Here is a 12,944-nt window from a genome sequence, read left to right as displayed (position 1 = left end):
CAACAAATGAGACAAAAAAAAAGTAGCCCAGTGAGATCGGAAGAAAATTAGGGAGACTGAGAAATGAATGAAGAAGTGTTTCCAGGAGAAAGGAGCAATTACCTGTCAAATACTATCTCTGAACTTAACATGACTGAGAAATAAAGTAGCACTGCTAACACAGGCAGAATTTGTTTATGAACAGAATGGCTAGCGTGTGTGGTGTGGTCAGACACTTTTCTGAAAGGCAGTAAAGTGAAAAGAAAGCTCACAAAGGTTTTAAGTAAGACTGATTATACCCATATTCATCCATTTAGTCACATTACTTTGGGCAAAAAGCCCTACTGTATCAAGCTTCAGATTCCTTACTTGAAAATGGGAACAGTTTTCTTTTACACAGGGTTTCCCTTGAGGATCTGAAGTAACTAAAACATCTAGCACAGTGTTTGGTGAATAGTAAGTGCTCAGTAACAGTAACAACATGGTCATCATCATCCCTAACACAGGATTTCTCAACCTTGGCACCACTGACAATGACATTGTTGTGAGAGGCTCCCCAAGCATTGCAAGATGTTTAGCAGCACCCCTGGCCTTTACCCACAAGATGCCAATTGCAATTCATTACAGTTACTCAAGTTGGGACAACCAGACACGTCTCCAGAGGTTGACAAATGTCCTTCAGGTGGCAGGAGGGGCTGAACTGCCCTTAAGAACCACAGTCCTAAGATTTGTAACATACTATATATCTACATGCATTGATATTATCAAGTTTTCTTTTTTTTGGTCAGTTCCTCGACCAGGGATCCAATCTGGGCCCTTGGCAGTGAAAGTGTGGACCACCAGGGAATTCTCTCAAGTTTCACTGGACCACCAGGGAATTCCCTCAAGTTTCAAATTATACAGAACATAACAATCTTCTTTTAATGATTCAAAAAAATTTTCAGATTCTTATAAGGTTACTATCAATGAGTATTATACCAAGATGCAAGAGATGTCTAAGAAGAAGTATAACCTATGATATTCCCAGAAACATGCTTATCTGTAAACAAATCCTGTCAGTGATATTTTACCTTGTATCTTTCTTGTAAAAGTTGTATGCAATCTACTAAAATAAGTAGTTATTTGAGTTCATGATTGATTGGATGCCAAATAAACTTGTTTCATTTTTTTTAAACATTAGTGAACAATTTTTTCTCCTTTTAGTTAAATTTTTTAGATTAATGGTGGCTTCAGAAGAATTGCCTAGGTAAGCGGTCATTATTTCCATTGAAATATTTCCATTATTTCAGGGAAAACAGGTAAAGGACGACATGAAGGGATTAAAAAAACTACATTTGAAAGCTATCATCATGTTACTGCATAATTATTATGTCAAGGGTACTAAATTAAAGGGGCAAAGGCTTGATGCAAAAAAGGCCTAATAAAATCATAAGGAAGTCTAATACTCAAACATAACTCGCATAGACTCAAGGGACAATATCTATCACTGATCTACTTAAAAGATTTTCTGCTGTTCCTTTGGGAGCAGATAAAATCCTGTGCCCTGATTATTCACACATCTCTGAAAGTAAAATTCTGCATGGTACATTGTGGTTTTCAATACTCAAAGCTGAATTTATCTACGGAGTTGGAAAACCACTCAGACTAGGTAAGTAGCAGGAACTGCACTCCCTTTCCATTTTATTTGCAAGGTGATGTGATGATGGGAAGGGAGATAACAAAGAAACTGGGAAAGATATGAGAATTTGGAAGCTAGTAAAACCTTTTGAAGATCTCCCTCTTTAGAATCAGCTATGAAAAATAGCCCTGATTCCCATGGTATGGTAAATGCCCTTTATCCCATAAAATTTCACAAGGTTTGCTGGGCTAATGAGTCTATCTTGTTTATAGCTACCCTGGAACCCTGGCTATGTGGGGGATGGTACCAAGAACAAATACTTAGCCAAAATCTACAGATAAAAAAGCAAAGAAAACTGTGCAAAAAGTGGCCCACACATGTCAAGAGAAAAACTCCATATACATGAGAAATGTTGAAAAGGCAAGTAGCTTAACTGTCTCCCCCTTAGAACTGTTTCCTTCTAAGAGAGTATGAATACAATCACGGCAATGCAATGACCTAATTGTGATGCTTTGAAGGTTATTTTACATTTGCATATTTTCATATTTATTACATGAAAGCACACTTGGGTATACAAGTAACAACGTTTTTGAAATATAATTTATTTTAAAATGGTTTTTATGAGTGCTGTGAATATAGTAGAGAATATAAACTCAACTACAGGGACAAGACAGTAATGCACATGAATGAAGCAGGCCAGGTGTAAGACTATAAGGAGGATGGAGACTATGTGTTCGTCTAAGGAAAGCAGCAGTTACTCAGCTCCAACTGACTGCTGCCATGGGACAGTGCAGGCCCAGGTGTCATCAGTCTTCAGATTTTTTTAGCAGTTCAAATTCTAAAAAGCGATATCAAAGTACCCCATTTTTAATGTTAGCGACTTGTTTATTATTTAAAATACTAAGTGGTCAAACAACCTTTCATGTAAGACAGACAATGCCCTTGGTCCCAAAGACTGTGACCTCTAGAGAAGGGTTCAAAATAAAAGTCAATGGAATTTGGGGGACTTCCCTGGCGCTCCAGTAGTTAGAGGAGTCCATGCTTCCACTGCAGGGTGCATGGGTTTGATATCTGGCCAGGCAACTAAGATCCCACCTGCCACACAGTGCAGCCAAAAAAAAAAAGATTGACATTTGGGAGAATATTCAAACTTATAAGTTAATCTTAAAATGAAGGGAGGAAAACCAAACACAGATTTGATGGATTCTTCCTACGAAATATTTTTATGTGGACAAATGCAAATAACCAAGGTGTAGGTTTAAGTCTTGGTTAGTATTTCTCAAAATCCAGGACTGCGTGGCATGTGTTAACAGGTATTTCATGAAAGCAAGCACAGGTACACAAATATATCTAGATTAAACAAAACTGAATAGGCTCCTTTTTGCAGAATTCTCAATATTTTCTACACTAATGTAAATTTTTTGACATTTCAGAGGGAGATACAGTATGTTATGCTTAACTACAGACACCTTTTAATACAGAGAACTCTAGAACTTTTGTGCTATACTATAAGGAACACAAGTTTAACCGAAGAAAAAGTTTAATTTAGTGTAGGCATTGAGCACAAGCTAATAACTTAGCAAGAAGTAGATTTAATACTATACATGCAATTTATTCTGTAGCTATACTCTATAAAATACTATAGCTTAGCAGTATATAATTAAGATCTATGTTTTGAATTGAACTAGTAAAGTATGAGCCTGTTCCAAGGATCTATTGTTCCTTCTGATTTAATATTAACTAAAAAAGTGTTAGTGAGATGTACTCTACTTCCTTCAAGTTACAGTCATAAGACAGTGCTTCTAGATTTTAATGAAGAGTCCCACAAAAATTTGCTAAGTGATTAAAGTAACATACAAAGCTATTTTGATGTAGAAGTTAGTCAAGCTAAAACTACAACACTAATTATATCTAAAGATTGTAAAACAAAACTATATTCATGAAATACTACGTTTTTATAAGTAGGCAAAAGAATGAAACACGTAAACAATCCCTTTTCATCCAATATAATTATTTAAAAATTTCCAGAGTTAAGTCTATTTTTTAACATCCTATAGGTTATGCACTATTTGGTATACTTATTATAACTTGTAAAAGTAAATATCCCTTTGTTGTTGTTTAGTGATTAAGTCATGTCTGACTCTGTTGCGACCCTATGGACTGTAGCCCGCCAGGCTCCTCTGTCCATGGGATTCCCCAGGCAAGAATACTAGAGTGGGTTGCCATTTCCTTCTAAAGGGGATGGTCCCACCCAGGGATTGAACCCCAGTCTCATGCACTGGCAGGCAGATTGTCTGCCACCAGGGAATCCCAAATGAAAAATTAAGAACAAAATGACCTTTTGAAATTATAGTGAAAATAAACCTAAGACAGGCATATCAAATTAAAGATTGCTTTTTAAAAAGTCCATATAAACCTCTGGAAACATTTCACACCTATTTACGTGGCTTTTAACTAAATATGTATATACACATTTACTCTTCAAATGTATTTACAGTTGTGTTTTTCCCAGTTATTTATACAATATTAAAAAACATTTCTGGACCTTCTCGTTGAAACTCCACATTGAGTTCATAATCTGTATTATGGAGGACAAAAGAGATATTCTGGTAAAAGTAGTCATAACTTAGAGTGAGGGAATACCAAGTAATCTTTTACACTGTGGTCAATTAGTTAAAGAAGCAGACCTATACTTTTAAACATCTGTCTGCTTTTCGGATTATTAAATCAGAAAACTATGGAATTCAAAAAAACGTATAAAAAAATTTGTTACCCTATTTAGTAGACAATATTATGTAAATTATATATCTCTGGGGTTTCTCTTTAGTAAAGAGAAAAATATTACCTACCTCACAGTTTGCTAACAGGATCAAATAAGATAATGGACATAAAAGCACTGTAAAATTTAAACTCTATAAACAGGACGAAACAATAATAGTACTACTCAACAAGGACACAGCATTTTTGCAAGAGTCAAGGCATATTAATTAATTAGGCAGTCAATATTCTCTACTTTGAAACAAGGGGTTCAAATTTCACAAAAGGTAATGTTATATAGCTTAAAAGTTAGTTTCATTGTTAGCTTTTTGTTAGGTATAGGAAATTTTGTCCCATTTTTAAACCTACTTTAGATGAGGATTTTTTTTCTTCATTTTAAAAAGTTAAGGATCTCAGGAAAAATAGTAAAACAAAAAAAGTGTGGTTACTTTAAATTAACTATGAGGAAAAGAACAATCAATGTTAAAAAGTAAATGGAAATTGAATCGGACCACTAGAAAAAAGGCAATATTGGTGAGTTTTATAAATTAATATTAAAAAATATCAGTAACCAGGCCTTGTGCATGCATAATTTTAAAGGGACAATATCAACATATAAGTATTCTCTGAACTGGAATACCTTCCAGTTCTTCTTGAATATAGATAAAATTTATATGTATACATGTATATATATGTATACATATTCAAATATTATTTTTATTTTTAAATAAACTGGCTCAAAAATTCCCCCTGGAAACACATAAGAAGTAATTCTAATAAATTGTCCTACCAGAGAAAAAACTTTAATTTCGTTAAAATATGTACTAGAATATTTTCTGTCTCCTGGACAATAAGTAATTTAGTAGTCATAGAAATGATAAATAATAAGATTATAAAATATTCCTTTTTAATGAAGGAATTCTTATATATTAAAATAAATCTCAAGATTTTTTTTTACCAGCCAGAAGAAACTCACTTGACAGTGTCCTTTTATATTATCAGAAATTATGCCTAAAAGCATCATGCATATTAAATGCAATCTTTTACCTTCAACATCATCTGAAAAGGTAGACAAAATAAATAAAAGTGGGTGATAAAACTTTTTTATGTAGTAGTATTCACAATAAAATAAATACGAGCTTAAAAACATCAAATAAGCAATATCATTTCTTAAGGGAAGCGCTTCATACTCATTTTACTCAAATATTTTAGATATTCTAACAGACATAGCATGTGCTATATATGCAGAGTTATGAGACATATTTACCAATAAATTGAAGGATTATTAAAATAACTACAATGAAGTTGAATTCATTTTAAAATGAAGTTCATTATGTCTGCTAAGAAATATCTTTTAATGAAGCAGTAAAGAGAAAGTATCAATAATAGAATTGAAGGCCCTATTTCTCAGTATCTAGATTTCTAAAAATTGACTCAGGCTATTAGCCTAAGTTCATATTTTAATCTTTCCTAGAAAAAAATGACTCCACTATTGTAGTTTCTAGAATTGTTTACCTGGTTTCATCCAAAGAATCACTTTTTAGATGGTAAATTAAAAATAAGGAGCCCAAATACATTAAACAGAAGCAAAAAAATGGACTTAAACATCACTAGATTATGAATTTATAACAAAGGAAAATCACCTGCTGCTGCTGCTAAGTCGCTTCAGTCGTGTCCGACTCTGTGTGACCCCAGAGACGGCAGCCCACCAGGCTCCCCCGTCTCTGGGATTCTCCAGGCAAGAACACTGGAGTGGGCTGCCATTTCCTTCTCCAATGCATGAAAGTGAAAAGGGAAAGTGAAGTCGCTTAGTCGTGTCCGACTAGTAGCGACCCCATGGACTGCAGCCTACCAGGCTCCTCCGTCCAAGGGATTTTCCAGGCAAGGGTACTGGAGTGGGGTGCCATTGCTTTCTCCAGGAAAATCACCTAATTGATGCTAAACAGTTTCTTAAAAACACAAAAATTATAAAAAAAAAAGAGCTAAATTTTCGATCTGAAACAACTAAGAAAAAATTTAATGTTTTCTAATAAGTATAACTGCATCTAATTTTCTGAGAAATGACTAGTCGAAATAAGTATCTTTTTCTTCAAAATGGTGGTACTGTACTTAAGTACTGTTATGTAACTGACAGCCTCTTTTTCAATGAGAACAAAATTCTGTTTACTAAAGATTTTTTTACCCCTGAGAAATTAATAAAGTTGTGAGGTAGATATCACAGAGAAATAAAAATTTAAGAGAAAGGATATTTGACTCTAAGAAATTGTGATTATGTAACACAATCCAGTTTCAAATGTTATTACTGGTATTTTGTGAAATTAGTATCTATATATATTTCTGTTCCACTTTTACTTTAATAAAATATGTGTAAACAATAGTATCTATACATTTCTTTATGTTACCTACTCAGATTTTGGAGGACCCTATGATTTCAGTCTAAATTACTTATAATATACATGAATACCACCCTTTAGATTGTCTAGAAAAATGAAAAACCCACTATGTCCTACTGCAACAGTCAATGTGAAATAAGGAAAGCACTCTTCAATAGCATTGTAAAATGTTACTCAGTGTCTGTTTTTACAATACATGGAATAAAATGTACGGACTTCCAGTCAAGTATTTCACATGCTGGGATTTCCCTGGTGGTCAAGAGGTTAGGATTCCAGGCTTTCATTGCCATGGCCTGGGTTCAATCCCCAGTTGGGGAACTGAGATCCTGCAAACTGCATGGTGAGGCCAAAAATCAAACACACAAAAACAAAAAACCTTCTAAATATAAAAAAGTTAACATAAGATCTGTTAGAAATTCAAGTATATATCAAGAACAATTCCTCTAACTTCATACTGCTCACCATATAACATATAAATAAAAGTTTGATTTTTAATCAATAGCCAAAAATGATTATTTAACTGAGAGATTACTAATATTCATTCTGCTTAACTAAACCAATAAAGAGAGAATAATATATTTCAAAAAGAAGAATCTAATTCCACCTCCAAATCACATACAAAGCAGTCATCTTAAAGATATTTTCTAATGTTTTCCCTTTATTGATTAGAACAAAAGAAAAAAAACCTTAAAAATAAATTTATAAAATCAACCCTAAAACAGCAAAAATGGCACAATCCAGTTAATTTTATGTACAGAAAACACAGTGAAAGAAACTTACCTACTTCTTCCTCTTCATCATTAGATATTATATTATACAGTGTGTCCAAAGCATAACCTATTATTTCAGAATCCGAACTGGAAGAAAGAAATTGTTACACTTACACACTGCCAGTTAGTATAGGCTGTTATGACTATTTTAGACTTTTCTTTAACAAGATTGTATAAAACACTAATCTCACTTCTGAAGACCCTACCCTAAGAAAATATCAGAGTGCAAACTGTGAAGACATATAAAGGTCTATTTTTTGTAATAATACTGAAAAATTAGAAGCAACCTAAATGTCCAATAATATTTTTAAAAAGTGTGGTAAATCCATATATAGCAGCAATTAAAAAATGTATTTTTAAAGAATGTTTAATGACATGGTAATTAAAACACCCCTGATTTAATGCCAGTAGGAAAAAAATGGAATACAACAATCAATGTGAAGAATGATCCCATCTATGAAAAACCATATATATACTCACGTGTGTATGTATATATTTTAAGGAAACCTTATAAATTAATTTGGAAAAGAAACCCAACTTTAAAACAAGCAAAATCAGCATAAGCCAGGTAATTTTTTAAGTCTGTGTGTATGTTTACATATATGTTTTATAACATAAATATGTTATAAAGTGTTATCTCTAGTTGGATCTCTAGAATTTGTTTCCTTGATCTGTATTTTATTTTCTTAAAAAAAAATACAGTAAACATTTACGACATTTAAAACATCAGGAAGTATAAAATTTTTTCCTTTTACTCATTTGTTTCAGGAGGTGTAAGATTTTTTTTATCTTTTTCTCTTTTGTTTCAGGAAGTATAATTTTTTTTTTGTCTTGCGGCATGTGGGATCTCAGTTCCCTGAGCAGGGATTGAAACTATACTCCCTGCATTCGAAGTGCAGAGTCTTTTAATCACTGGACTGCCAAGAAGTCTAAGGAAGTAAATTTTTGTTGTTGATAAACAGTAAATTTTTGTTGTTGATAAACAGTGGAAGATGATGGCATTCAGAGTGAAAAGCAAGAATGAGACACAGGTCAGAAAGATTTAATAAATATAAAGAAGTGATGAGGAGTGAAAGCAAAAATGAGGTACAGAGGGTCACAACCAGATGATGCAAATATCAAATAAAACAGATCTTTAAAATTATTATTACCCGTTTTTGAGAAACTTAAGAGGGACATCTCTTAAGACACCTTTGAGAAAGCAGGAATAGAAGGAAACTTCCTCAAAATGAAAATCTGACAACTAACATCATATGTAATGGTGAAAGACTAAATGCTTCACCCCTAAGATTAATAACAAGATAATGATGTCTCCTCTAGCCACTTCTACCCAACATTGAACTAGAGGTTCTAGCTAGAGCATTTGGCAAGAAAAGGAAATAAAAAACATACAGATTAGAAAGGAAGAACTAAAACTATCCCATTCACTGATGACATGACCTTGTACATAGAAAATTCTAAGGAAACCACTAAAAACCTATTAGAACTAGTAAATAAATTCAGCAAGGTTGAAGGACACATGCTTAACATAAAAAAAAATCAACTGTACTTCTCTATACTAGCAACGAACAATCAGAAAATAAAAATTTTTAAATTCCATTTAAATAACATAGAAAAGTTTTAAATACTTTGAAATAAATTTTACTAAAGTCCAAGACTTGTACACTGAAAACTACAAAACAGTGTTGAAAGAAATTATCTAGAACTCAAATAAATGAAAAGATATTCTGTGTTCATGAATAGGAAGATGTAATGTTGTAAACATGGTAATATACCCCAACTTGACTTACAGATTCACACAATCCCTATAAAAATCCCAGCTACCAGCTGATAGTAAACCTGTATGGGAATGCTGGGAATGCAACGTATCTAGAATAGCCAAAATAATATTCAAAAAGAAGAATGAAGTTGAAGGACTCACATTTTCTGATTTCAAAACTTCCTATAAAATTACAGTAATGAAGACAATACTGGCATAAGAACAGACACAGATTAATAAAGTCAAACATTTATTTCAGTTTATTTCAGTTGATTTTTGGCAAGGGTGCAAAGACCACTCAATGAGGAAAGAACAGTGTCTTCAACAAATGGTGTGATGGACAATTAACACCCACATGCAAAAAGTTGGATTCTAATTTCACACCTTATATAAAAATTAACTCAAAATGGGATACAAGATTTAAAAATAAGAGTTAAAACTATAAAACTCTTAGATGAAAGCACAGGTACAAATATTTAAAACCCTGGATCAGGCAATGGTTTCTTAGATATGATACTAAAAGCATAAGCAAGAAAAGATAAAACAGATAAACTGGATTTTGTCAAAAGTAAAAACATTTGTCCTTCAAATGACACTGTTAAGAAAGTGAAAAGAAAACCCAAAATATGGGAAAAAATACTTGCAAATCATATGTTTATTAAGGGATTTGTATCCAGAATAATATACAACTGAACAATAAAAAGAGAACTTAAAAAAAAAAAGACAAGTAAACAAATTAAAATTAGGCAAAAGGCTCAGTCATTTCTCTAATAAAGACACATGAATGGTAAATAAGCACATGGAAAGACACTCAACAATAATTAGGAATATGCAAAGCATAAGTCATTAGGTATGTGCAAAGGAAAACTACAAGCTATACTCACTAGGATGGCCATTTTTAAAAAAGGGCAATAAAAAATGTTGGTGAAGAGAAACTGGACCTTTACACCTGCAGACTAAGATGTAAAATGGCACAGCACCCCCGCCATGTAAGAGTTTGGCAGTTTCTCAAAAAGTTAGACTACATGACCCAACAATTGCATTCTTTTATACAAAATATATGTTCACACAAAAACCAGTACACAAATGTTCATAGCAGCATTATTCCTAACAGTCAAAAAATGGAAATACCCCAAATGTCTGTCAACAGATGAATGGATAAAAAAACAGGCAATATCTGTGTGTGTGTGTTAGTCACTCAGTTGTGTCTTACTCTTTGTGACAGCTCCATGTCCAAGGAATTTCCCAGGCAAAAATACTAGAGTGGGTTGCTATTTCCTTCTCCAGGGGATCTTTCCTGGAATATTATTCAGCCATCAAAAGGGATGGAATATACTAATATATGTTACAACATGGATGGACTTTGAAATATTATGCTAAGTGAAAGAAGTCAGACACAAAAGTCCCACATTTTATGATGCCATTTATATGAAATGTTCAAGACAGTCAAATTTATACAGACAAAAAGTAGATTAGTTGTTGCTAGGCACTTGGAATGGGGTTGGTAGGCATTAGGCAATGACAACTAATGGATACTATCGTTTTTGAAGTGATGAAAATGTTTTGGAATTAGACAGTGGTGATAGTTAGACAACTTTGTGAATATACTAAAACCACTGAAAAGTTAAGCCACTCAGTCGTGTCTGATTCTTTGCGATCCCATGGACTGTAGCCCACCAGGCTCCTCCATCCATGGGATTCTCCAGGCAAGAATACTGGAGTGGGTTGCCATTTCCTTCTCCAGAGGATCTTCCTGACCCAGGGATCGAACCTAAGTCTCCCGCATTAGAGGCAGACACTTTAACCTCTGAGCCACCAGGGACTGAAATGTACACTTAAAAAAAAAAAAAACAACTATTGAGATGACATGGTTTGGAAACATTAGTTTCTATCAGACAACTTTCAGGCCCCGAATGTGAGACTTGGGAGAATAAGGAGTCGCTCCTCAAGTTTTAATAGAAATGGACCCATGGACAGATGAAGTTTCAAGACATGCCAAGAAAGGGAACACAGCTCTCTGTGATGCAGCCAAGGATGAAGGGGATTCAGTTGAAGGATTCTTAGAGTATTAGTTAGATGGGCCAAGAGCATAAGCATAAAAGAGTAATGAAGATGAGAAGTGGAAAGAGATGGCTGCAGAATATATACCTTTGCAATCAATGAAGTTAAGAAAGCACTCGTAGTATGTTTTGAGAATAGAAGATAACAGATAAATATAGAAGACAAATGGATATGGAATTTGACACAAGAAAAGAAATAAAACACAAGAAGGTTCACAGACGTTTGGCTTTGTTGTCTAAGATGCATAATAAAATACCCATCAGCCTCTAATATGATCAATTATTAGTTCACACATTCACAAGGCTACGTGGTACACCTTATTTCTATGTGGTACACCTTATTTCTATATGGTACACCTTATGATGCCTGGCACAGAGTAAATGTGCAATAAATGTTTTTTAAAATGTACTTCTTAACCTTTATATCAAGACTATTATTTTCTACTGTGCCCTAAAAATGACAATAAGGGCCACTTTATGTAAGGGGTAGCATTCTGCTTTCTGTATCAAAATAGTAGTTGTTTCATAACCAATTTTGTAAGACTCAATGAGAAATGGCATGCATAAAGATACATGGAAAAAAATTACATGTATGTTTAATAATCACACTAATTTTTTTGATCTATATTGTTTAAAGCAGATAGCAATCTTGGGTTACTTTATTAGTTTTCTATTGACGCTGTGGCAAATTACTACAAATTCAGTGGTTTATACAACACAACTATACTGTTCTGGAAGTCAGAGAGCTGAAATGGATCTCAGTGGACTAAAGTCAGGGTCTCATCATGGGTGCCTTCTTTTCTGATCCCTTTCAGGGAGAATCCATTTCCTTGCCTTTTCCAGGTCTAGAGGTCCCCTCTCACTTCTAAAACCAGCAAAGACAGATGGAGGTCTTTTCATTTTACCTCATTCTGACCTCCTCTTTTGCATTCCTCTTCAACTTTTGAGAAGCCTTAGGATTACCCTGGGCCCACCTGGCTACTCCAACATAATTTCTCTATCTAAAAATCCATAACTTAATCATATCTCCAAAGTTCCTTCTGCCATCTAAGGTAACATTTATAGGTTGTGCTGAGAGAATATAAACATCTTTGGGTGACCATTATCTTCCTACTGCAGTTGCCCACCTGGTGTTAAAGTAACAGTACTGCAGCTGCCCACTCCAGTGTTAATAATAGATAGTTCTAGAATAACATCTGATGGATTTAATCAAACACATTAGAATTAATTGGCTTTGGGGGGCTTTCCTGGTGGTCCAATGGTTAGGACTCTGCGACCCCAATGCAGGTGGCCCAGGACTGATCCCTGGTCAGGGAAGTAGATTCTAAATGCAACTAAGAGTCCACATGCTGCAACGAAGAGCGAAGATCCCATGGGCTGTTAAGACCCAGTACAGCCAAATGCATAACAAAAACAAAAATTAGTTGGCTTTGAAAGCTGGCCAACATGAGTTACACTGAGGAGGATAGCAAAGAGTCTATTCAGTATGAACAAGCAGCTGGGCATTGATGAAATACAATTTTAAAAGAGGTTATGAGTTTTGACAGACAGGCAGCGTCTAAGCCTTTAAAAAGCTTACATGCGGGACTTCTTTGGTGGTTCAGTGGT

General features: G+C 34.1%; 1 protein-coding gene across 2 annotated transcripts in view; it reads right to left on the bottom strand.

The window, feature by feature from the left end:
• USO1 (USO1 vesicle transport factor) overlaps positions 1 to 12,944 on the bottom strand; it is a 75,591-nt gene that overhangs the window by 42,298 nt on the left and 20,349 nt on the right. Inside the window, exons 4-5 of one of the 2 annotated variants that reach the window (XM_068974919.1) lie at positions 7,528 to 7,604; positions 5,402 to 5,413 (exon numbers count right to left, since the gene is read on the bottom strand). In XM_068974919.1, coding sequence (XP_068831020.1) covers positions 5,402 to 5,413; positions 7,528 to 7,604 — 89 coding nt within the window. The remainder of the gene's footprint in view (positions 1 to 5,401; positions 5,414 to 7,527; positions 7,605 to 12,944) is intronic. The other variant, XM_068974918.1, reaches the window with a different exon arrangement.

This window comes from Capricornis sumatraensis, chromosome 7 (genome assembly GCF_032405125.1).
Source record: "Capricornis sumatraensis isolate serow.1 chromosome 7, serow.2, whole genome shotgun sequence".
Classification (NCBI taxonomy): domain Eukaryota; kingdom Metazoa; phylum Chordata; class Mammalia; order Artiodactyla; family Bovidae; genus Capricornis; species Capricornis sumatraensis.
The sequence above is the reverse complement of the archived record's forward strand: the minus strand, read 5'-3'. Positions and strand labels throughout refer to the sequence as shown.